Here is a 25,206-nt window from a genome sequence, read left to right on the forward strand (position 1 = left end):
AAATGCCAACTTGAAGGAGGGTGAGTGTTAACAAAGTCTCTAAAAGCATGTTAATCCTTATTTCTTTGATTGGAAATTATCTTACATCGAGGAAAAATTATTGCTGTTTTCTGTATAATTTATGATTTGTACATGAATTATTCAATGGGAGTATGGGAGTACATCTTCTAGGTTGAGAATCCTGAGTATATCTAAATACTTATTATTATTAAACGAAAATCCAAATTATTATATAGGTACTTAATATAATACAACCCATTAGAATATTTTGTTACCTACATAATAATATGATAGGCCTAGTACTCTTCTAGGAATAAAAAATTACATTCTACTACGTGAAACGAACAAAATTCACTTGAAACATGGGGTTTAACAAATTATTAAAGATCTAGATCTTGTTGCTCATGTTAAATGTGAACCCCCCATTAGTATTTGCACGAGCCGCCACTGCTCAGATCAATACAGGAAGAAACTTTGAGCTCTTCAGAAACAGATAGATAGATAGATAGATAGATAAATGACTTTTATTTACACTTTACAATAAAAGTGATGTGGGCGAAATTGAGGCAATAGAAGCCCCCTCTTCCATTTAACCCACGATGATGAGTACAAAAAAATAATAATATACATTACAATTTGAAATTAAATGATAATTAAAAAATTATAAGGAAACTACTAAATCAATTCGCTACAAATTGAATAAATTAAGAGGAAAAAAAAGAGAAAACTAAAAGCAAGAAATCTTAATAGTGAAAAAATCTCACTCACACAAAACATTCACACACACACACACACACCCACACAATCACACTTACACTCACACCTCTAAAGAACATAGAGTAAAACCGCCTAGTTAAGCCCTCCCCCCCTGATCCACGCCACGACAGCCGCACTGAACCGGCGTTGACTGTCGAGCAGCCTAATATGAGCTGGCAGTGAATTCCATAATCTAATCGCACTAACATGGAATGACTTATTATATAGCTCAGTTCTGTGAATTGGAACGGACAATGAGCATGCTCCATGACGCGTTCCACCCCTGCCAACATCACCCATGAAGCGAAACCCTGCTGCCAAGTAATTGGGAGACCGAGATTTCAAGAGTTTGAAGAGGAACATGAGTGCATGGAGACTCCTGTATTCGTGCAGTCTTAGAAGTGTGAGCTGTCCAAAGTATTGAGTAATATGTTTGTCGCGTCATAAACCAAAGATGAAGCGCACACAGTAATTCTGAGCGCGCTGCAATCTCTGAGTAAGTTGAACAGTCATGTCCATAGTCACTAAGTCACAGTAGAAAAAAAAGGGGAATATCAATGTTTTAACTAACATGATTTTAGTAGGAAAAGGTAAAAGGTGTCCAATCCTTTTCAAAGAGTTAATCCCAGCTACAACTTTGTTACTGGTCGAGTTTACATGGTCTGTCCAGTCGAGAGTATTTGTAAAAGTCAAACCAAGATTCTTCACCCTGGTGCTGTAGTAAGTTGAACATTGTTTATTCTTATGCGGGGTAAGTCATTAAGGCTTAGTCTAGTCAAGAGTCTTGAGTGACCTACAACCATGACCTGCGATTTGCTCTCATTAATTTTTAAACCATTATTCTCCGTCCAGGTTATCACATGGGCAAGGTCATGGTTCATGTCACTCACAGCTGTCGCCGCATCACCAAGCTTGAAATGCTTATACAGCTGCAAGTCGTCAGCATACAAGTGATGCTCTGTAGTATTTAGTACATGAGTCAAGTTGTCAATGTATGCACTGAATAGCAGAGGACCCAAGATTGAACCCTGAGGGACACCTCGTCCCACTGGTCGCCAGCGCGAAGAGGAACCCCCAAGTCTCACACACTGACGTCTATTCTGCAAGTAGGACCGCACCCATGCCACCGTCGAACGAGAGAAACCCATACCCTCCAGTCTGTACAATAAGATGGGATGGAACACACAGTCAAAGGCCTTGCTGAAATCAACAAGGACAATGAGTGTGATCTCCCTGGCTCATCCATTGCTCTGCGAACGTCATCAGCCACCTTGAGAAGAGCAGAATTGGTGCTGTGACCAGACCTGAATCCTGACTGGAAGTCGCTAATAAGCCCCCTACTGCAAATAAATTCACTCATCTGTTTGTGGACAATCACCTCTAGTACTTTGGAGAGCACAGATAGTAAGCTGATGGGTCTGTAGTCTGAAAGGGAGGATGGGTTGGGAGTTTTGTTTAAGGGTATGACTATAGATGACTTCCAATTTTCAGGAAAAACGGAAGTCATGAGAGATGTATTTATGATGTGGGTGATGAAGGGAAGTATGAGGGGAAGCATAATTTTTATGAATTTCAATGGTAGATCATCAGCCCCAATAGCATTGCTCTTTATTTTCAGTACAGCGGCCAAAACGTCACTTGCTGAGACACCTGAAAAGTAGAATGGCTCTCCAGTTACTTGAGCTGGCAAAGAGTTGATGTAGTCATGGGCACGATCCAAGCCAACTGGTATGTCAGTAAAAAAGTTGTTGAGATCGTCCAGTGAGTGAGACATAACAGGCCCGCCCCCCTCTCCACCAACTCCAACAGACCTCAGTCTACGCCACTTACAAGCAGATAAACCAGCAGAGGAGATCAGATTTTGGAAATATCTGGATTTGGCGTTTCTGATGGTCTGCTTGCACAAATTTCTCATTCGCTTGTAGCTATTAAAATCCACAGAGCTCTTTGTGTGTCGTGCAACTCTACTACACCGATCGCGCTCGGCCATCATCCGACGTATCTCTCTTGAAATCCATGGAGCAGGATCCCTTGTCACTCTGCGCTGCACAAGTGGAATATACTTATTGAATAAATAGGATACACCATTATGCAACTCATTCACCATGTAATTAACATCATTAGTTGCGTAAATGGTTTGCCAGTTCAATGTCATCCCCTCATTGAATAACTCATGGTAGTTGATGTTTTTGTAATCTCTGTATTCAATGATTTTCGGCTTCTGTTTGGGACTTTTTAAGCCATATACAAGGTAAACCATATCATGAGCAGACAGTGCAGGGAAAGGGATCTGCCCATGGCCAACAGCCGACCGCTCATCACAAACAGCAATCAGGTCCAAGAGCGTATCAGACGTAGCGGTATGATGAGTCGCCTGGAGGGGGAGCAGGGTCATGCCACCAGTATAAAACATAGTCGTGAGTTGAGTCTTGTCATAGGTGTCACGTCCTAGTAAGTCAGTGTTAAAGTCTCCCATTACAGCTATATGGCTGTACGGCAGCATGAGACGCAACAGGGTATCTCCAAAGTCACTCATGAATCCTATATGAGGTGGTCGATAACATACTCCAATCAGCATTTTAACATTATGAGATTTAATTTCAAGGAACATGTATTCGGGTCTATTTGGAACCGATGAATCGGATGAATACTTATGACTCGGCAGCAAGGCGTGCTTAACAAACGCAGCAACACCTCCACCGTTTTTATGTAAGCGATCGTTACGAAGGAGTACATACCCATCAAGTTCCACAAGCCTATTTGAAACGTCAGGTTTCAGCCAAGACTCCGATACCAAGACAACGTCACAATCCTGGCCTCCGAATACATGCCTGAATTCGTCGATGTGACAGAGGAGGGATTGTGCATTCACATGAGCAATCTTCAGTCGGCCGGGAAATGGAGTGACCGCCCGCCTAAGCAGCTCGCCGGTGCTCAGCGCGGCAGCATCGTTATACTGCTGTGTCATTCAAGTTGTAGAATAGATTGGGCATTAATGACGCAGAGAACAAGAAGAAAAAGGCAAAAACTAGGCAGCTTAAAATTAAAAGATTCAAGTTTAAAAAAGACAAACGTACCACATTCACACCAACACATATTCAACAAAACAACATTATAATATTGAAAGAGTAATACAAAAATGGAATGCATGCAATGATTTGAGATTGAGAATACTCAATGATCTTACTCGTAACTGGCCAGTGAAATTCGGCTCCATAACTATTATGAATGGAAGAGAAGGGGGAAAAACAGTTGTCTGACTCAATATTAGAAGAAAGGAAGTTTCTCAGCTATATAAATGCTCAATTCACTACCATTTCTAATTGAATGAGATTTATCACAACAACAGAAAATTATTAGTGGATTGGTAGCAAACATTAATATGAAGAACAAAGTTTTGAGGGAAGATGCAGTAAAACAAAATAATCATAATGATAAAAATACAGGAAAAATAATGTTGGAATAGAGAGAAAAGTGTTAGGACAGATTAAGTGATGTTACTTTATGAATTATAAAACTATTCTGAAATAGTGTAATTGATTAGAAAAATATAGAACAAAACTGAGATGATGAATTGCATGCTGAGGAAAAATAATGATACAAAAAATGAGCGGTTAATCGTTTTGATTGTGACACAGAAAAGAACGAGAGCATGATTTTAAAAAATTAGAGGAAATAACAATATTGTTATCATGTACTCTTGCTGTCGTAGATGGTGTTGAAGAAGTATGGACAAAGCTAGCCAATGGCCTGAAGGGGGATGTTTCACAGAGACAAGTTCTCACAGAGACAAGTAGTGTTTTTGAGCAAGTATTTCTATAAATGGCAGTCTCACAGGAACAAGTTCCCACAGAGACAAGCAGTTTCATAGAGACAAGGTCTCCGTCCAAAGTAGTAGCGCTATAAATGGCAGTCTCACAGAAGCAAGTTCTCACTGAAACAAGGTTTTCACAGAAGCAAGGTCAGTGTCGTAGAGACAAGGTAGCGAATGTAGGAAGAAGTTAGGCGTGTTGCCTACATCTGAACTTGAAGGCACTCCATTATTGGTTCTAGTAAATTGAATGTCTGCTGTTTTTTAATCATGCAGGTATATGTTTATGATTGAAGGTGTATCATATAATATAGGGATGGGTTTGTAACCTATTAGAATTAGATAGGAGATAGATAGAATTATGAAGATAACTTAAATAAATAAATTGAGTTCTATGCAAATGTAATATATTTCTACCAAACTCCAGGATAACTATTCCGATAAATCTAATAAGTATATATTAAACCTTCAACCCGAAAGAATAATCAATATGAATATGAAATGGAATATATAAAAGCCAAATAGCCTACCACTGACCTATTCATCACCGCTTCTTAAAAACCACATGGCCAAAATGGTTTTTCATTATAATTCCTTCTTCCGTAATAAATTGTTTATGCTTTTGTACTCCTGAGCGAAGCTCGGTCCCCGATATTATGAGCTAATCATCTCTTCTTTTTCCAAGCTGCGGTCTCGAATTGTAAATTCAAATTAATATAATATTAACTTTAGACAGTCACAGAGTAAAGCTGCGTTAACACCAATAGATTCTATAGATTCTATAGATTCTATTAGATTGAACATAACGTATCATACACATGATGAACATATGTGTTTTTCAAGTGCCGTTCAATCTATAATAATCTGTGATGATTAAGTTATTAACATTTTGTTAATAACTTTGGTGTGAACGCAGCTTTAGATGCCAAGATTTATCATGGCGTTCCGAGTTACGGATGATAATGTCAATGAAAAACTTCATTTTCCTCATGAAATCTTTCCCATAGAAATTTAACAGATTGTTGTTCGACAAGCGTCTCTACATGTTACAAAATGAAAATCCCAGTGAAAAACAAAAAGTGGTACTTGATAATTCCCAAATCATCTTTTTAATCGTAGCTCTGATTCAACTGAGCAATAACTTTCTGATCTTACTGAGTTAATATTAAAAATTATCATAAGCGCAATGGGACTTGGGATTCCATCAATTCAGGATAAGTATTATATCGGTATTCATTTTTACAGGATTGAAGTAGTGCAACGTTTAGATTAGCACACCAATAGATTTTATTTGTAACGAAGTGAGTTCATTACTTTCATATCAAAGTTCTACTTTTTCCATTATGATATAGTATATTGACGACTACTGCAAAACAATGTCTGGTAGCCCTGGTAATGTAATGTAATGTAATGAAATGTGATCGTATGGTTGATTGGAAGTCTCCAACCAGCCTGATCAGATTTATTAGTGGGGCCATTGGCAAACATTTTAAAAAAAGACCTGATATTATAACAATGACTTTATTCCTAGTAGATAGCATTTGTAGTAGATGGGAAAGGATTCTCGTTACCACATTGCAAAGGATGTTCAGTGAGGTCTACTGTTATCTGGACTACTAGAGTATTGTAACTCCTAATGTCAGATTGAGTAAGAGCTTGAAATTTATCCCTATTTAGTGTACTCCATGTTCAATAATCTGCCCCTATCTTATATAAGAAGAAACTGGCCTCTGAATAAATTAAAAAACGCACTAAATCTAATTCTGAATGAAAATGCATATTATTCCGTGAATTAATTCTCAAATTGTTGAAAATGTGATATTCAGTGCTGTGAGTTTATAAATAGTTTTTTTTTTCAATCAACTTAATTTATTCAATTGTACTGAGTGATGATAATTATGACTTGATAAGACTGATTTGATGAATGACTACACTATTCATAAGATGACTACTAAGATGTTATGAATATTGAATTGCTCATTTATTGTATGACAGACTATAAGCTGAATTCTTTAGACAAGGCCTAATCGCCTAATCTACATCCAAATTGTTTGTATTTATCGGTCAATATATTAAATTTCTTATTCCTAGACGCCAGCTAAGAAAGGGGTTTCAATTTTCGTAGAATAAGCACGTTTTTCAAAAAATGTTGTGAACTCAAATTCAAATTTCGTTTATCACACACATATACAAGAATTTAGAATTAATGAGAAAGTGGCCCGGAATAAGGTTTATGATTTTTGTTTTTCTGTATTTATACTAAGTGACGTATCAGTGATGGCTCTTAAACTGTAGGCTTATTATTAAATAACGAGTTTAGAGCACCGGGAAAATGGGATTTATATTTTATTATAATAAATATTCAAAATTACGTTTCCAACCCACAATTACTGTCTTTTTGTCATGTCCTTAAAGTTACTGAAAACCATATCGGTTGGGACTAATCAAACTTCATTAAGGGTGGTTTTAATTATTAGTTTTTGTGTTACAAATAGTTCACCTAGATCTAGATGGCTTTTGAAACATTATTGATCTAACTAAAGCATGATATTAGTGTCAAAGACAGAAATCTGCGTTTCAATTCATTATCATGTGTGTGATAAGAGAGAGAGAGAGAGAGAGAGAGGAGTGAGAGTGAGAGAGAGAGAGCCCGAAGGAAAGGGTATGTGTGAGAGAGTGATGTGGTTGAGTGGGAATGAGAAAGTTCGATATATTATAAATGCTATATGGTGGGTGAGACCACCATATAATAGTGTGGACCTTTATGCGACACTCACAGATATATATATATATATATATATATATATATATATATATATATATATATATATATATATATATATAGTACTAAAACCATATCCATAGATTTTGGAAGTGGCATGTCTTTCAATCTTTCCAATCTTTTGAAACAGCATTTATTGTCTAAGGGTGGTGAAAGAAGTTTTCTGCATTCCATAACAACAATCTGCAGACTGATGTCTCGGGTATTAGAACCAAGAGGCCTTGCTTTATAGAACTATAAATACTCATTCAGTATTACAATGCCCTGCTTCCATGAAACAAGTCGAATGTTTCCCGTTAGGTACTTCTAGAAAGCCCGGTCTATTAGTCATCGGTGTTGTCGTCAGGTAGAACTACCCTGCTAATAGACTATGTTCACTGAAGCATAAAACCAAAGTTAACCAAATGCTTCTATTTCTAAAAATTCTAGTGCCAGGTATAAAGTACTGCACTTTGGCGACAGGAAATATTTAACATGTGTTTTCCATATTATACCCTTCCTGGAGAAAATAGATTTTTAGTTAGTATTGTTTGCCTCCCCTCTACGAGGATGCTACCTGTGCCTTTGCGTTGCGAGTTCAATAGTTGACAAAACACATTCAGTCGACATGGAATTGGTCAAGGAAATCGTAACGCTCCGCAATACTACATTATACCATATTGACGATGGATTTTTCTATCGGGTGACCTCCAGCGACCAATCCTTGGGTCTACTCGCCCTTCAAAGCCATAAGCTAATAAGGATAATAATAGAATTGAAATTTGTACTTATATTTGTGTGTAATCAATTCCCATGATAATTTATTGATCTTTATTATTCATCATCTTACTAATAATTAATCTTTCTTTTAATATTTTACTAGGATTATTGGGCCAGTAGACCTACACACATGATTTTTCTTTGAGTACTAATTGATTCTTGAGAACAAAATATCTTTATAATAGATGGCTGTATGTTTCCTACTTAGTTAAGAAGAATCATTTATCGAAGGAATATGAAATTTAAGAAGCAATTAAGTAGATTACTACTGCTTTTCAATACTACATAATTTGCAAATGATATTTAATTTTGTCAATTAATATTATTATTTTACCGTTGATACGATAATGATGTAACATGGTATCTTTTGTATATGTATATATAGCCTACTTTGTTTAAAAGTGATAGATTATTTCGATAATTTTTGTTTTCAGGCAAATTTTCAATACAGAACAATTTTTATAAAACTTGTATTTATTATATCTCAGTTTATCCCTCTATGAAAAACAATCTATATAGTCAATTTGACCACTTGACAAGTAAATCACTGATCGAAACTTTGAAACCTATATTCTGTATTTTTGAAAAGCTTTTTATTCAATTCAAATTTGGAAAATCAGTAAATACTATAGAGTGAATAGTAAATATTATAATAAGTAAGTGGAATTGATACCGTCAACCATATCCTATCGTAGCCTATTTACAACTAATTTCCTTTGCAGATGTGGTTCTGGTTTAAGATAGTATTTCTGTAGAAGTACACTATTAAAGTGTTGGTATATAAATATAGTATTAACGATTTCTTTTTGTATTCAAGTTCATACATAGTTTTGTTCCACTTTTTTCTTGTATTTGCATCTGTGGAGAGGAAAATTATTTTATTTTGTTTAGTTACTGAGAGAAAAAACAATATTGAACAACAAGGTACAATGGATTTATGTTATAAAGCCTCCATAAGTGTAGGGGAGTGTCTTCAACTAGCTTCAAGCTTGCTTAACCCAACTGTCCAGTTGGGAGTGCATTTGGTAGTGCTTATTTTGGGACTGCATTTGGTAAGTGCATTACATAATGGTGTTTCATGTTTCATATTTATGAACCAGTTACATGCATAGATAGATAGATTAAATAGCATTGACTGCCCACCTAAATCAGGGGCATTTGGAACCTGTCAAAAAATCTAAATGGTCGAACATAAAAGACACAGCCCACAGTAACAAATACACAAGACACAGGGAAAGAAAGCATAATACCATTCATATGGAGTAATGTTGAATGTACTCTTCCTTTGAGTAAAGAGCACTCTTAGAGAAATCTATCTTTAATTGAGATCTAAAGTTGCGTTCAATTTATTCATCGAAAAAACATACTGGCGTCTGCCGAACGTGACTTTATCACAATGCAGCACCTTGCATTTTCCTTTGATGTCTCCCAATAGAATTTGTTGACCTATTCAGTTGGAAAAATAACTAGTAGTTCTGTGAAAAGTAGACCTCGCGCAGTTAAAAACCACAGCCTCCATCAGGGTGAATTATGTGCTGTTATGACGTGTCGGCGAAATATCGGTGTGTAAGCCACTAATGACTGTTTGAAATGTATCGTCAATAATTACTGATATTAATTAAAATTATTATCATTAGAATGCTAATAATTTGTTGTAAACAGCTACAATCATACCGAGTTGAAGTACCTACTTACCAAGTTGAAAGCAGAGAAAAGTCGGGAGAAAATAATAAGCTACCTACTTTGAGTTATCAATATTGCATGCCTCATCGCTTGCAATAGTTCACACGACAGCTGATTTTTTACCAAATTACATTGGGATATTAATTGCATGCGTCATTTCATGCAATTAATAATCCACTCGACAGCTGATTTATGATAAATAATTCTATAGTCTGATTTTTACGATAATACTGGCGTTTGAAAGAGACTCTTTCTCCTTGAAATGCAAAATTTCAAAAAACCTTGTATATATACGTTGACGCGCAATTTAAAGAGTAACATACCTGTTAAATTTCATTGAAATCTATTGCCGCGTTTCGCCGTATATGCGGAACATAAAAATATTTAAACATAAAGAGAAATGCAAAACCGTCGACTTGAATCTTAGACCTTGTCTAGTCTTGACTTAATCTCATAGTTGTACAGTCAGTGCCAGTAAGATTTTCTGCGCTCACTTCATTGTTACCATAATATTCAGATGATGGTATTTCTAGATGAAATGGATCGGTGTGAATACGCCGAATGGATCGACTCGTATCATTTGACGATGGTGATAATGATGAGGAAACATGATTATGTTAAAAGGAATAGTCTCCATCTCCATTATGTTCTTAGGGATTTGCTTGTGATCATGTTTCTATAATTTTATCAATTCGAAGATCAGCCTTCAAAAATTTAGGTCAACTTATACATTTCAACTCACGTTGCTACACGTTTCAACTTAGCAAAAGGACATAGGGAATTAGTATTATTATTCTCTAGAGCCCTGGAAATATCCCTGTTATTGTTCTTGGTACCTTATACAAAAGGGACTCCATAATACAAAAACAAATCAGTCCTTGCCGGACAAAGCTAGTGAAAGAAGAAGAAGAAGACGACAGGAGGAGAAGAAGAACAAGCGCGAAGAAGGAGATAATAGAAAAAGGAGACAAAATAAGAAGAAGAAGGAAGAAGAGGAAGAAGATGAGAAATGATAAGAAGAAAAAATATAGATAGGAGAAGATTATAACCGTTGAGTACACTATTTTATCTATAACCACTCTTTTCTTAAATTGAAAAATTATAAATTACTGGTGGTACTCCCATACAGTAACAGTCAGGGGTGTGTATTCAAATACCGTTGGATAACATCTTTCCAATATTGTTCCATCCAAGGCCGTACCCAGGGGGTGGGTCACAGGGGTTGGAACCCCCCCCCGAAATTTTCTCAAAAATAAAAATTTTCATGTACATGGGAACTGAATTTCTCAAGTAGGCTATTATTTAATTATTCTCATAGGTAAATAAAGAAGAGTTCAAAGTTGAAAACAATTTCTAGTTAAAAGTACGTTACATACACAATTTTGTGGTGCATTAAACGATGCTAAGTCTATTTGTATTGTCTTTTAATTTTCCTATTCACCACAGACCACATAACGGTGGAAATTATATTAAAGTTATCTTTCACATACGTAGCTTATATAATCGTTGTTGAAGTGCTAAACTCAGTTTTCTTTCCAGATCATAAACGGTTTTGAATTTTCCATTGGAGTTTTTCTTCTAATACATTCAGTATATCATTGGCTTTGTTCTAATATGCGTTTTTCGCGATTTATGCCAAAATAAACAAGTTATCGAATTTACAAAAAATGTTACTTTTTACTTTCCTTGCCCTATTACCATAGGTAAGGAAAGTATTGCTTTCCGAAAAAAATTAAGGTACCCCAATTTCCAAATTTCTATACGTTTCAAGGTCCCCTGAGTCCAAAAAAGTGGTTTTTGGGTATTGGGTATTGGTCTGTGTGTGTGTGTGTGTGTGTGTGTGTGTGTGTGTGTGTGTGTGTGTGTGTGTGTGTGTATGTGCGTCTGTGTACACGATATCTCATCTCCCAATTAACGGAATGACTTGAAATTTGGAACTTGAGGTCCTTACACTATAAGGATCCGACACGAACAATTTCGATCAAATGTAATTCAAGATGGCGGCTGAAATGGCGAAAATGTTGTCAAAAACAGGGGTTTTCGCGATTTTCTCGAAAATGGCTCCAACGATTTTGATCAAATTTATACCTAAAATAGTCATTGATAAGCTCTATCAACTAACACAAGTCCCATATCTGTAAAAATTTCAGGAGCTGCGCCCCATCTATGCAAAGTTTGATTTTAGATCCCAATTATCAGGCTTCAGGTACAATTTAAACAAAAAATCTCAAGTGGAAAAGATTGAGCATAAAAATCTCTACAATTAAAGTTCAGTAATATTTTCAACTAAAATTGAAAATAAGCTTGATGTTTGAGAAAATAAGATTATTGAATTGCAAACTGTTGATTCTATAAAATCATTCACTATGAAGAGATAGCAGACCTCGTGTGTCTGCTGCGTTATTGACCTGTCACCAGCTGGCTTAGATCTTTAAATAGTAGACTTGAGTTGCTCGGGAACACTACCGTCAGGTGATCAATTTTCATAACAGCAAGGAAAGTTGTGTGAGTGCGCCACACCAGTTTTTTCATTTATGAAGGATATGGGGAATAATTTTTTTTAGTTTGGAAAGATACATTTTTTGAATTTTTAAGAGAAGTTCTGTTAATATAGTCGAAACCGTTTATGATCTGGAAAGAAAACGGATTTAGCAATTCAACGACCCTTAACTCCCATAACTCGCTTATTAGACCACTTAAAAATTTCAGTTACCACTCTTTCTCACTCTTATAATGATCTTAACAATTATATTGACAAAGATTATCCAATTTTAATGAAAAAAAAGTTTACCGAATAGCTTTAATGCCATGAGCACTTTTTTGAGCCAGCCAGAGAGAACAACAAACGGCTTTGTATGGAAATGGTCCAAGCGGCAAGCCCATCAAAGCTTCGTTTTGTCAATAAAAACTTAATGGTCTGAAAAAGGGTTATTTTACAATTTTTAAAAGGGTTTATTTGGCCCTTCGGACCACAATGTATGTTAGGACCCCGCCTAGAATCACAACCCCCCCCGAAATTTTTTTCTGGGTACGGCCTTGGTTCCATCCATCTAGAAGTATATAATCTGTTCTTTCTTACATTGATATCACTTATGTATAAGCACAGAGGAAAGAAACACTATGCTTATTCCGTGACTCAAGTAAAATCGAATGTTATTTGTGATAAAGAGTAATCATATTATCTAAAGCGATAAGAGAACCAAGCAAAGTTGTAATCCAACAATAATGAGAATTCATTGGCAGAAATAAAAATTATAAAGCGGCTTATTTATTATTGGCAGATCATAAAAAATAAAAGTTTGCATGTACATTTGAGGTTAGAATTCTTTGTTTTTGTTCTAAATGAATCAATCGATCTAGGATCAATTGACAGTTCTTTGAATCGATACCTAACGAATCAGCTGATTTGCTCGACCAACCAGTATGAATTAAATTATAAATCTTACTCACAATATATATATATATTATATACACTAGGGAAGGTTTATGTGAATAGATAAGGACAACTAGTATTGTGAACTCAGTGTTGTTAAAGAGTTCTTAATTGTAATCTGTTCCCATAAATATATTTTTAATACTGAAAGAAATTTATAAGAAATCTGGACCACGCGCGAGCCCAGCAGAGATGAAAAGGACCTGCATAATTAATTATTGGAAATAATTAATTCACTCTACAAGACCTTCAAGAACATCATTACTGTGAGTCTTAGTTCTAATGAGCTCATTAGCCGGCCTTTAATAGTGAATTGGGGAATTGATCAAAGCGCTATATAAATTAATTCAAGTTTAAGAAATTCGCAATGTGTTGAATGCTATCATATAGTCTATAAGAACGTTTTATGAATTTACTTGATTTATTTAGGAAGCTTACTTCCATGCATGGCACGAACTCATAAAACCCTGAGATTATTGAATTGTTATTTTTATTAATTATTATTTGCTCATTGATCAAAGTATGTCATGTTAAATCTACAGACCGAACAGGTTTTAAGTTGTAGAATTCTGAATTGACTGGAAGTCCACGTATCAGTATTAAATACAAATTTATAATTTTTAAAGCTCACAACTGTGAATGCTATTAAACCTTGTGATAATTTATTGTTGAACTATTAAAGAATTTATATATATTGGAATTATAAATATAAGAATATTTTATATATATATTATTTTATGGGAATATATTTCATGTTTTATGTCAGCATACAAAATCTAAGAAGTTTTTTATTATATCCTAACTCATCTCGTGATATACAGTTTGAGCTGTCTTGGTACCAAGAAATATTCGGCAGCAGCATATAAAAGCAGTGAATCAATTAATATTGATCTTATTCAGAGCATTTATCACTTATCATCCTTTGATGATAGAAATACTATTCAGCCAGAAAGGTCTTACTGATAATTATATTAATAAGCCTACATTATATCATATAAGGATCCAGAGAACTTCAAGAACTGGCGTTGTAAGTTCCAAGGAATTTTAGAAGGGTAAGTTGGTGAATACCTGTATTCATGATAAGCGTTTTAAAATTCAACTAGAAAGATCATAGTTGGTTTTCATTATTCTCGATTGAATATATGGTTACTGATAATCAGTCACCAATTATCTTTTTGACTTCCTTATTGGTATTCTTCAAGAACTTCACGGAAGCAGCGGTAAGAATTATTGATCACCAGTCATTGAACCCTGTGGTGATTAATTATATTTGGAAAATTCATGCATCTACCACTGAGCTAGAGTTGTGGTCTGAACCCAGCATATTTGCGAGCCGGACGACCTTAACTTTTTCGCGAATTTATTTGCAAAATAGGGATTTTAGCAACCGCTCTTATAAATATCAAGAATACCGCATCACATGTGAAGGATTTGCAATTTACCACTTTACACAATGGCTTCACAACGTGGGACTCTATCACAAGAGATAACCCCCCAGGATGCACGTTCTTACAATTTGAAAGAGGATTTTTTCTATAAAGGAGACAGGCTGCTTATAGATGGCTATTGATCTGTATTGATATCAATACAGCTGGTTATGTATTGATATCCATGGCTACCTATTGATGTGTATTGATATCATTAGGTATTTGGACCAATACATATCCATGGAAATGTATTGATGTGTATTGATATCAATACAGCTGGTTATGTATTGATATCCATGGATATGTATTGATTTGTTTCGATATCAATAGGTATTTGGGCCAATACATATCCATGGAAATGTATTGATTTGTATTGATATCAATACAGCTGGTTATGTATTGATATCCATGGATATGTATTGATGTGTATTGATATTGTGAAATGGTGCTTCCTGAGGGGTTATCTCTTATGATAGAGTCCCACGTTGTGAAGCCATTATGTGAAGTTGTGAATTGTAAACCCTTCACAGATAATACAATGTTTCTGATATTTATAAGAGCAGTCTCTAAATTCCCTCTTTTGCGAATAAATTCACAAAAAATTAAGGCCGTCCGGCTCGCAAAATTACTGGGTTCAAACCTCAGCTCTATCTCAGTGGTAGAAACATGAATTTTATAAATACAAATAATCACCATAAGGTACAGTGACCGGTGATTGATAATTCTTACCGCTGCTTCTATGAAGTTCTTGAAGAATACCAATAAGGAAAGTAAAAGAATATTTGATGACTGATTATCAGTAACCATGTATCACTAGAGAATAATAAGGACCAACTATAGTTGTTTCTAGTTGATTCTTAAAACGCTCGTTGTGAATACAAGTATTCACCAATATACCCTTCCAAAATTCCTTAGAACTTACAACGCCAGTTCTTGAAGCTCTCTGGATCCTTATATGATATAACTGGAACCTTATTAATATAATTTCTTAATATACTTGTTCTGGTAGATGCGATGAATATCATCAAAGGATGATGAATATTGAGTGCTCTGAATAAGATTAATATTACTTGATTCAATAATTTTAAGTGCTGCTAAATATTTGTTGGTATTAAAACAGCTCAAACTGTATATCACGAGATGAGTTAGGATATAATAAAAAATTCTATGAGTTTGTATGCTGACATAAAACACAAAATATATTCCCATAAAAAAAGATGTGCATAAAATATTTGATATATCTATAATTCACTTGAATAATCTATTTCAAAAATCTGAATAATTATCACAGGCTTTGCTAATATTCACAATAGTGAGTTTCAAATTCATAAATATATTATATTTAATACTGATACTTATACTTCCAATCAATACAAAATTCTGCAAACAAAAACCTGTTCGGTCTATAAGTTTGATATGATATACTTTGGTCAATCAACAAAATTATAATTAATAAATCAATATTCAAGCATGAGATCTCAGGGATTTATATGAATTCGGGCTGTGCATGGAAGTAAGCTTCCTACATATATTAAATAAATTTATAAAATGTTCTTATGAACTATGTGATATTATTCAACACGTGGTGACTTTTTATTTAATTCAAGTTAATTTGAATAGCGCTTTTTTATTAATTACCCCACTGAACATAGAAAAAACGAGCTCGTTTGACTTATCACTCACTGAACTGAAGTTCTAGATGGTCTCGTGGATTGAATTAATTATTTCCAATAATTAATTAGGTAGGCTCCTTTTCGTCACTGCTGGGCTAACGCGTGATCCAGATTTTTATAAGTTTCTTTTGAATTAAAGATATTTTTATGGGAATCTTCACAAATTACGAACTCTTTGACAGCACTGAGTTCACAGATAATTGACATTTAATACATATACTTTACATTAAAAAAGGGTTTGGCTTAATAGTTTTTAAATTTTAAAAAGAGGAAGATAGAACCCTAAACTCCATGTGCATCCTCTCAGGTCGGGATCTTAAGCCAGAAGAAGGAGGTTTTCAGAAAAATTTGTCTCTTCCACGAATAATTCTGTAAGCTACTCTCTGATTGGCCTTCAATTTAATAAACTCAATGCAATTGGTTGCCTTGGGAATCAGGGCTACCTCGGCTTTATAATAGAAAAAATTAACTAAAAAAGAATTTTTATACAAATGTATGGAGTGTTTATCTTAAATTGATTTCATAAATAAATCCTAACATGCGATGTTAATACATTTAGTTTTTATATGAGTTTTGTATACTCTTGATTTATCATGCTTTTTTAGATTATAATAAATATTTATACAGAAATAATGGATGTTCGTATTTCTACACATCGACTTCCTTTAGTATACATAATATATCCTTTATGAGTAAATTTTATATAATTCAACCTGTTATATGGGTTGATCGAATAATCAGCTGATTCGTTCAGTATTGATTCTAATAATTATCGATTTATCCAAGATCGACTAATTCTTTTCAAAATGTAAACAAATAATTCTAACCTCAATGTTCATGTATTTTATTTTTTATAATCCGCCAATAATAAGTATGCCGCTTTATAATTTTTTTTTTGGTCTTACCAATGGGTTCTCATGATTATTAAATCACAATTATACATGTTTTCCTATCGTTTTTGATAACGCTATTACTCCTAATCGCTAATGATACTTGATTTAAGTTGATTTATCCTTTGAGTAGGTCTAACCTTCTTTCCAATTTTATAGTTCTATTACATTTCATTGGTTCATTTTAAAATATTTGGTGGTTTCAAATTACCACGTGACACAATACGCCGTCTGATTTCTGATTTAAAACGACAATTCGAGAATATAATATAATTTTATGATCCAGTTGGTTTTGGATCAGAAATCATACATGTTACAAAGTCTGTTGATAAATCTACTGAGAATTCTACCTCCTAACAATTCGACAACATATACAACAATAGATAAATTCAATTCAAATACATACGCCTTACATCGGCCAATCTCCTTCTACACACAATACACAAATAAAAATTATCTCCTCCTCCATACACAATATAAACCTTTTTTCTAATCCACGCTCCGCCCTCAGGCCAGAAGCACATTTGAACGTTAGTGCAAAATCATTGCCAACCTAACAAACTGGTAATTCTCTGACTTGCAGAATATAATATTTTTTCTCTCTCGACATAGAACAGTGACTTGTACATTTTTATTTCATTCTCTTGCAGAATTTGGGCTTTGCTTTCATATAATGAATATTTTTAAAGGATAATCTTTGGTAAGTTTTATTAACAAGAACTTCTTATTCATCTGATACATTGAAACTTTGGCTTAATGCTTTTGGTGGTAACTATGCGGTTTGATCATTTGGCGGATAATTTTAGTGATTTTCTCAATTAGTTTACACATAAATAATAATAATCTAATATTTTTATAATATCTCTACATACAATTCACATTTATATGACACTTGAGTTTTTTATTCGGGGTATCAACTTAGACAACTTAACAGGCACTGATCATTCTGGTTCTCGCAGTGAACAGCTGATCCTTGGATGTTTGGGTGGCTTCTATTTATTCAACTGTCACCATTTTGATGCCTCTTTACGATATACAACGGTAAGCTGGCTTTCAAATTGGAAGTTATTTATTCACTTGTTTCATTAGTAAGAATGGTGTTAAAGATGGTTTCTAAATTTGTTCTTTCTTTATTTTCAGGTATGCTGGTCGAAATGAATACTCGTCTGCTAAATAAGTGTGTTGCCTGGCGTTTGTTTGGTACGTATTTGTTGACAGGTAGGTTCAGTGAATCCAAATATTATTGTTTACTTTCTTATCGCTTATTGTCTCGATAATACGGCTTGAGATTAGAGGCATGGGCTTTGATTCTGTAAATAATCTGGCGGTTTTGACGACTGGTTCTCCATCAGCTCTCTTATCCTGGCTAGCCTAGAGTATTTACTTGGTGTATTTTGAATCATTCTGAGTTTCAGATTAGTTTTGAAAATTTTAGAACTGATTCTCTCAACATAAGACACGCCCTCATTCATCAGTACTTTTACGATATTTTCCTTAATTGATATCGCAGCCATAAATATAATAATCCTCACAAAATAAATCAATGCATTTACCGTGTTTCTCACAACATAACCTTTCCTTAAATACCAATCATATACTCCCGTTTCCAATGAACAATTCACTCCTTCTTTCAATTTTAATGTACACAATTCATCTTTCCATAATTTCATATAATAATTCCTTCCTTTATCATAATCCAGGCCCGTATCCGTTATTAATTCTCCATTTACTTTTGGCATATTCCTTTTATTTATTCCGTAGGTGCAACCACGACGGTAAGCTGCTTGCTTGAACCGTGTGTGCTTCGGGTGCATGTCAGTCCAATTATTCCTTTCCTCCTGGTGCCGGTATTCCTCCCTGCATGCTGTCTTCCTTCCATGTTTGCCTGGTTTCTGTGCCTCTTTTTGGTGGTATTTGAATTTGGCATGCGGGCGATAACCTCTCTTCCATGGTTTTCTTGGTCGCTTTCTCCGGTGGGCCTTCCGGTGTTGGACTCTAGGGTTCACTCCGATGTCGTCCTGCTGGTCACACTTTTGGCTTACTTTGGTAGTGGTTTGTTCTTTGAACCTAGTGTGCCGCGGGTGAATCCAACGATGCTTGGGTGGTGGCTGTTCAAACCGGGTAGGTTGTGGGGTTATTGCATGCTGGGGTTCAGGTTCAGTGCATGGAGGCGGTATTTCATTTTCAGATTTTATTATTGGCAACTCTTTAATTATTCCGGTGTTTAGGCTGCATGTTATTTTCGGTGGTGGGCTGGTTATTGGTGGTAGATCCTCGGGGGGGAATAGCAGACTTAGTATAGGTTGTTTTTTGCATACCGTATTTGATGCATGTTTGACATCTTTATTTGGGTTGTTGCGGTGGTGGGTTTGTTCTGGTTGTTGATTTTGATGTGTTTCACCTTGATTCTTGTGACCTCCATCTCGTTTGTAATTATTCCCATTTAAGTGATCTCTGCCACCATAATATGCTCCTCTATCTTGTTGTTTACTATTGTAATATTGAGATCTATTTCTAGAATTATTTTCAAACGATTGACCTCTGCTAGTATTTTCAGGGTATTTTTGATATCGGGTGTTTGCTCCGGCATTTGACATTTGATTCTCACCATTATAGTTTTTCCTGAAGCTATTGTTATTATGCTGAAGAGAATGATTGGAGTCTCCTGCGTGATCGTTTACCTGACTGGATTCAGAAGTAACGGATTGGATACAGTGTAAATGTTCCATTAATTCTTTACAACTGGCAATCGAGGATACTGCTAATGTCATGCGAACATTGAAAGGAAGCTTTTTTGATAATATATTTGCTAGTGATGCATCCGCCAAAGATTCGTCTAGTTGCGAATTTTTGCACATCATCTTAGCCACAAATTCAGTATATGACTGTCTGCCTCTATTATCATATGTGCATGATATAATCTCTGATAGTGCGTCCATCTGCTTACGTTCACTCCAATACTGCTGCAGGAATTGGGAGATGAAGTCCTCCAGGCTATTGATATCTCGCATCCGGCTCTGGAAGAACATCAGCGGCTCGCCGAGTAGTAGACTGGACAGTTGGAAACGCCATACTAACCAAGAGGTGGGTATCAATTCCTGAATAGCTTTTATTTGATCTATGAATGGTCTGAGTTGCATATGACGATGGGAATTATCAAATTTTCCAAGATTTTGAAAAAGTTGAGTGCCGTTCACTACTTCATTCGGTGTATGCTGCACTCGACTGACTGGGATATTTTCCATACGTGTCTCTATTCTGGAGACTCGTTCTTCATTTGCGATCCAGTTATCGTTCATAATTTTCTTATTCGCATTCATTTCATTATACAATCCAGTTAGCTTCAATTGTTGTCCGCCTATAGCATTCTCTAACATGCCGTACTTTTCTCGTGATTTTGCCCCCTCTTCCGTTAAATTCGCTATACCTGTCTGCATGTTACTTTGATCCTTGACTATTTTCGCTATTTTATTATTATTTTCCTCCACCTTGGACTCTATCTCATCTTTATTTTCTAATACGTTTTCCATGACAGTTCCCATGATAGTGGTGCCTAGCACCTTACCCAATACGTCCATCTGTTTTTCAACTTCCTTTGGTATGTTATCCAACCGTTCATTTATTTGACAGGTGACGTCATCTATACGAGTTTCCAACTTTTTGATAACTGCAGATTGAGTATCTATTTTTGTATCTATTATATTTCTCACTTCCTCCCTGAAGCTAGAAAATTTGTCATCCATAGTTTTGATACCTTCCTGTAGGATTTTAGTATTTTCCTCCGCTTTATCCTGGATGGCTTTAGTGTTTTCATTGATATCTTCTTGTATTTTTTCAGTCACTCCCTCCAAGGCTTGGCTGAGCAAGAGTTTAAATTCATTTATGGAATCGTTTGCTATGAGGTTTGTAGTATATCCGACTGAAGAATTTAATGTGGTGTTGCCTTTTCCTAGATTGGTGGTTGCGGATGGCGGTTGACTGGCGATATCGGATGGCGATTGGGTAGCGGCATTCTCCGTTCCTTCGGCGACGCTTGGAGTGATCTGCGAAGACGCCGGTACCGAGTTGGACGCCCTCACTCCCTCATCTCTGCCAGCTGGATTCTCATCAGGATTTATTACCTCGACGACGTTATCGATCTTAGTGGAAGACAAATGGGCCAAGTTCTGCGGGTCGAAATTGATGGAGCATATGCTGCCTCCCTCTCTCTCTCGTGGGGTCTCCGCGGCATTGTCCTGTGGTTGTTGGTCAGCTGGTGTCGTAGCTACATAGCTTTGGGGGTGGTCGCTGAAGTAGGAGATTTGCGAGTTAGCTGGCGACTGGTTCATGGTGATGTTATTATGGAATACTTCGAGTAAATAGCCTCAGGAATATTAAAATGGATTCAGTGATAGTGCCTATTCTGGATAAAATTGTGTGGTGTTAAAAATTTCAAGTGTCATGTACTATATTACGAAAAGACCTTCGAGTGATACAGGTACGCTTATCAACATAGATAGATTACGCTAATATAGTTCTTAAAATTTTAGGTAGGGTTTTATCTTCCTTACTAATAGCTATGCGATTATATTTCAAATAATCTATACCCCTGGTCAGCATACAATATCTAGATTCAAAAATCAAAATCAAATTTTTACTATAACTTTTATGGAAATTTCCATCCAATTTTTCCTCTATTATGAGAATTATGTTATCAAACTCGTGTGATACAGTTTGTCTGTATTTCTGCAGCTTGAAAAATTTCAATTTGTAGAGCAACTCAATTATTTTAGCCAGAAACTTACTATAGATCATCAGATATATCTTGTTGAATCAACTTCACATTATACTTCTTGCAGCTTTCAGTTTTATCAATAATTTTATGAATCATTGATAGTGAGATTGAGTAGGTAAGCTTATCATCACGCCCCACGTTGGGCGCCATTATGTGAAATGGTGCTTCCTGAAGGGTTATCTCTTATGATAGAGCCCCACGTTGGGCGCCATTATGTGAAATGGTGCTTCCTGAGGGGTTATCTCTTATGATAGAGTCCCACGTTGTGAAGCCATTATGTGAAGTTGTGAATTGTAAACCCTTCACAGATAATACAATGTTTCTGATATTTATAAGAGCAGTCTCTAAATTCCCTCTTTTGCGAATAAATTCACAAAAAATTAAGGCCGTCCGGCTCGCAAAATTACTGGGTTCAAACCTCAGCTCTAGCTCAGTGGTAGAAACATGAATTTTATAAATACAAATAATCACCATAAGGTACAGTGACCGGTGATTGATAATTCTTACCACTGCTTCTATGAAGTTCTTGAAGAATACCAATAAGGAAAGTAAAAGAATATTTGATGACTGATTATCAGTAACCATGTATCACTAGAGAATAATAAGGACCAACTATAGTTGTTTCTAGTTGATTCTTAAAACGCTCGTTGTGAATACAAGTATTCACCAATATACCCTTCCAACCTTCCAAAATTCCTTAGAACTTACAACGCCAGTTCTTGAAGCTCTCTGGATCCTTATATGATATAACTGGAACCTTATTAATATAATTTCTTAATATACTTGTTCTGGTAGATGAGATGAATATAATCAAAGGATGATAAATATTGAGTGCTCTGAATAAGATTAATATTACTTGATTCAATAATTTTAAGTGCTGCTAAATATTTGTTGGTATTAAAACAGCTCAAACTGTATATCACGAGATGAGTTAGGATATAATAAAAAATTCTATGAGTTTGTATGCTGACATAAAACACAAAATATATTCCCATAAAAAAGATGTGCATAAAATATTCGATATATCTATAATTCACTTAAATAATCTATTTCTAAAATCTGAATAATTATCACAGGCTTTGCTAATATTCACAATAGTGAGTTTCAAATTCATAAATATATTATATTTAATACTGATACTTATACTTCCAATCAATACAAAATTCTGCAAACAAAAACCTGTTCGGTCTATAAGTTTGATATGATATACTTTGTTCAATTAACAAAATTATAATTAATAAATTAATATTCAAACATGAGATCTCAGGGATTTATATGAATTCGGGCTGTGCATGGAAGTAAGCTTCCTACATATATTAAATAAATTTATAAAATGTTCTTATGAACTATGTGATATTATTCAACACGTGGTGACTTTTTATTTAATTCAAGTTAATTTGAATAGCGCTTTTTTATTAATTACCCCACTGAACGTAGAAAAAACGAGCTCGTTTGACTTATCACTCACTGAACTGAAGTTCTAGATGGTCTCGTGGATTGAATTAATTATTTCCAATAATTAATTAGGTAGGCTCCTTTTCGTCACTGCTGGGCTAACGCGTGATCCAGATTTTTATAAGTTTCTTTCGAATTAAAGATATTTTTATGGGAATCGTTACAAATTACGAACTCTTTGACAGCACTGAGTTCACAGATAATTGACATTTAATACAAATACTTTACATTAAAAAAGGGTTTGGCTTAATAGTTTTAAAATTTTAAAAAGAGGAAGAAAGAACCCTAAACTCCATGTGCATCCTCTCAGGTCGGGATCTTAAGCCAGAAGAAGGAGGTTTTCAGAAAAATTTGTCTCTTCCACGAATAATTCTGTAAGCTACTCTCTGATTGGCCTTCAATTTAATAAACTCAATACAATTGGTTGCCTTGGGAATCAGGGCTTCCTCGGCTTTATAATAGAAAAAAATAACTAAAAAAGAATTTTTATACAAATGTATGGAGTGTTTATCTTAAATTGATTTCATAAATAAATCCTAACATGCGATGTTAATACATTTAGTTTTTATATGAGTTTTGTATACTCTTGATTTATTATGCTTTTTTAGATTATAATAAATATTTATACAGAAATAATGGATGTTCGTATTTCTACACATCGACTTCCTTTAGTATACATAATATATCCTTTATGAGTAAATTTTATATAATTCAACCTGTTATATGGGTTGATCTAATAATCAGCTGATTCGTTCAGTATTGATTCTAATAATTATTGATTTATCCAAGATCGACTAATTCTTTTCAAAATGTAAACAAATAATTCTAACCTCAATGTTCATGTATTTTATTTTTTATAATCCGTCAATAATAAGTATGCCGCTTTATAATTTTTTTCTTGATCTTACCAATGGGTTCTCATGATTATTAAATCACAATTATACATGTTTCCCTATCGTTTTTGATAACGCTATTACTCCTAATCGCTAATGATACTTGATTTAAGTTGATTTATCCTTTGAGTAGGTCTAACCTTCTTTCCAATTTTATAGTTCTATTACATTTCATTGGTTCATTTTAAAATATTTGGTGGTTTTAAATTACCACGTGACAATATCAATAGGTATTTGGGCCAATACACATCAATACATATACATGGAAATGTATTGATGTGCATTGATATCAATACAGCTGGTTATGTATTGATATCCATGGATATGTATTGATGTGTATTGATATCAATAGGTATTTGGGCCAATACACATCAATACATATCCATGGATACCTATTGATGTGTATTGGCCCAAATACCTATTGATATCAATACATTTTTTTTCATTGATCTCTATTGATCACTTCCACTAGGGGAGAATAAATAAACGATTATTATTATGGGTAATTTGAATGACTATGCTAAGATTGAATAGTCTACAAAATGACTTACCCGGTATTTCGTTTCAGAAATCTAAAGAAGACTTTCTCATCAATAGTTCTGCCTCCTCTTACTTCTTCAAATAATTCTTTCACAAATTCTATAAAAAATCATAAATATTAGTAAACTTTTGATAGAAGTGATGAAGCTCAGAGATACTACTCATTAACAGCTTGGTCGAGTTCTTGCTCCCTGCACCCTCAATATTATTTTTACTTTCCTTGCCCTATTATCATAGGTAAGGAAAGTATAGCTTTCCAAAGAAATAAGGTACCCTAATTTCAAGTTTTCCATACGTTTCAAGGTCCCCTGAGTCCAAAAACATGATTTT

The 25,206-nt window shown here is 34.8% G+C and overlaps 1 protein-coding gene across 1 annotated transcript in view; it reads right to left on the reverse strand.

Moving 5' to 3' along the window:
* LOC120349594 overlaps positions 1-25,206 on the reverse strand; it is a 158,208-nt gene that overhangs the window by 29,621 nt on the left and 103,381 nt on the right. Inside the window, exon 4 of the mRNA XM_039420008.1 lies at positions 24,888-24,975. Within this exon, the coding sequence (XP_039275942.1) occupies positions 24,888-24,975 (88 nt within the window). The remainder of the gene's footprint in view (positions 1-24,887; positions 24,976-25,206) is intronic.

This window comes from Nilaparvata lugens, chromosome 2 (assembly GCF_014356525.2).
Source record: "Nilaparvata lugens isolate BPH chromosome 2, ASM1435652v1, whole genome shotgun sequence".
NCBI classification, from domain to species: Eukaryota; Metazoa; Arthropoda; class Insecta; order Hemiptera; family Delphacidae; genus Nilaparvata; species Nilaparvata lugens.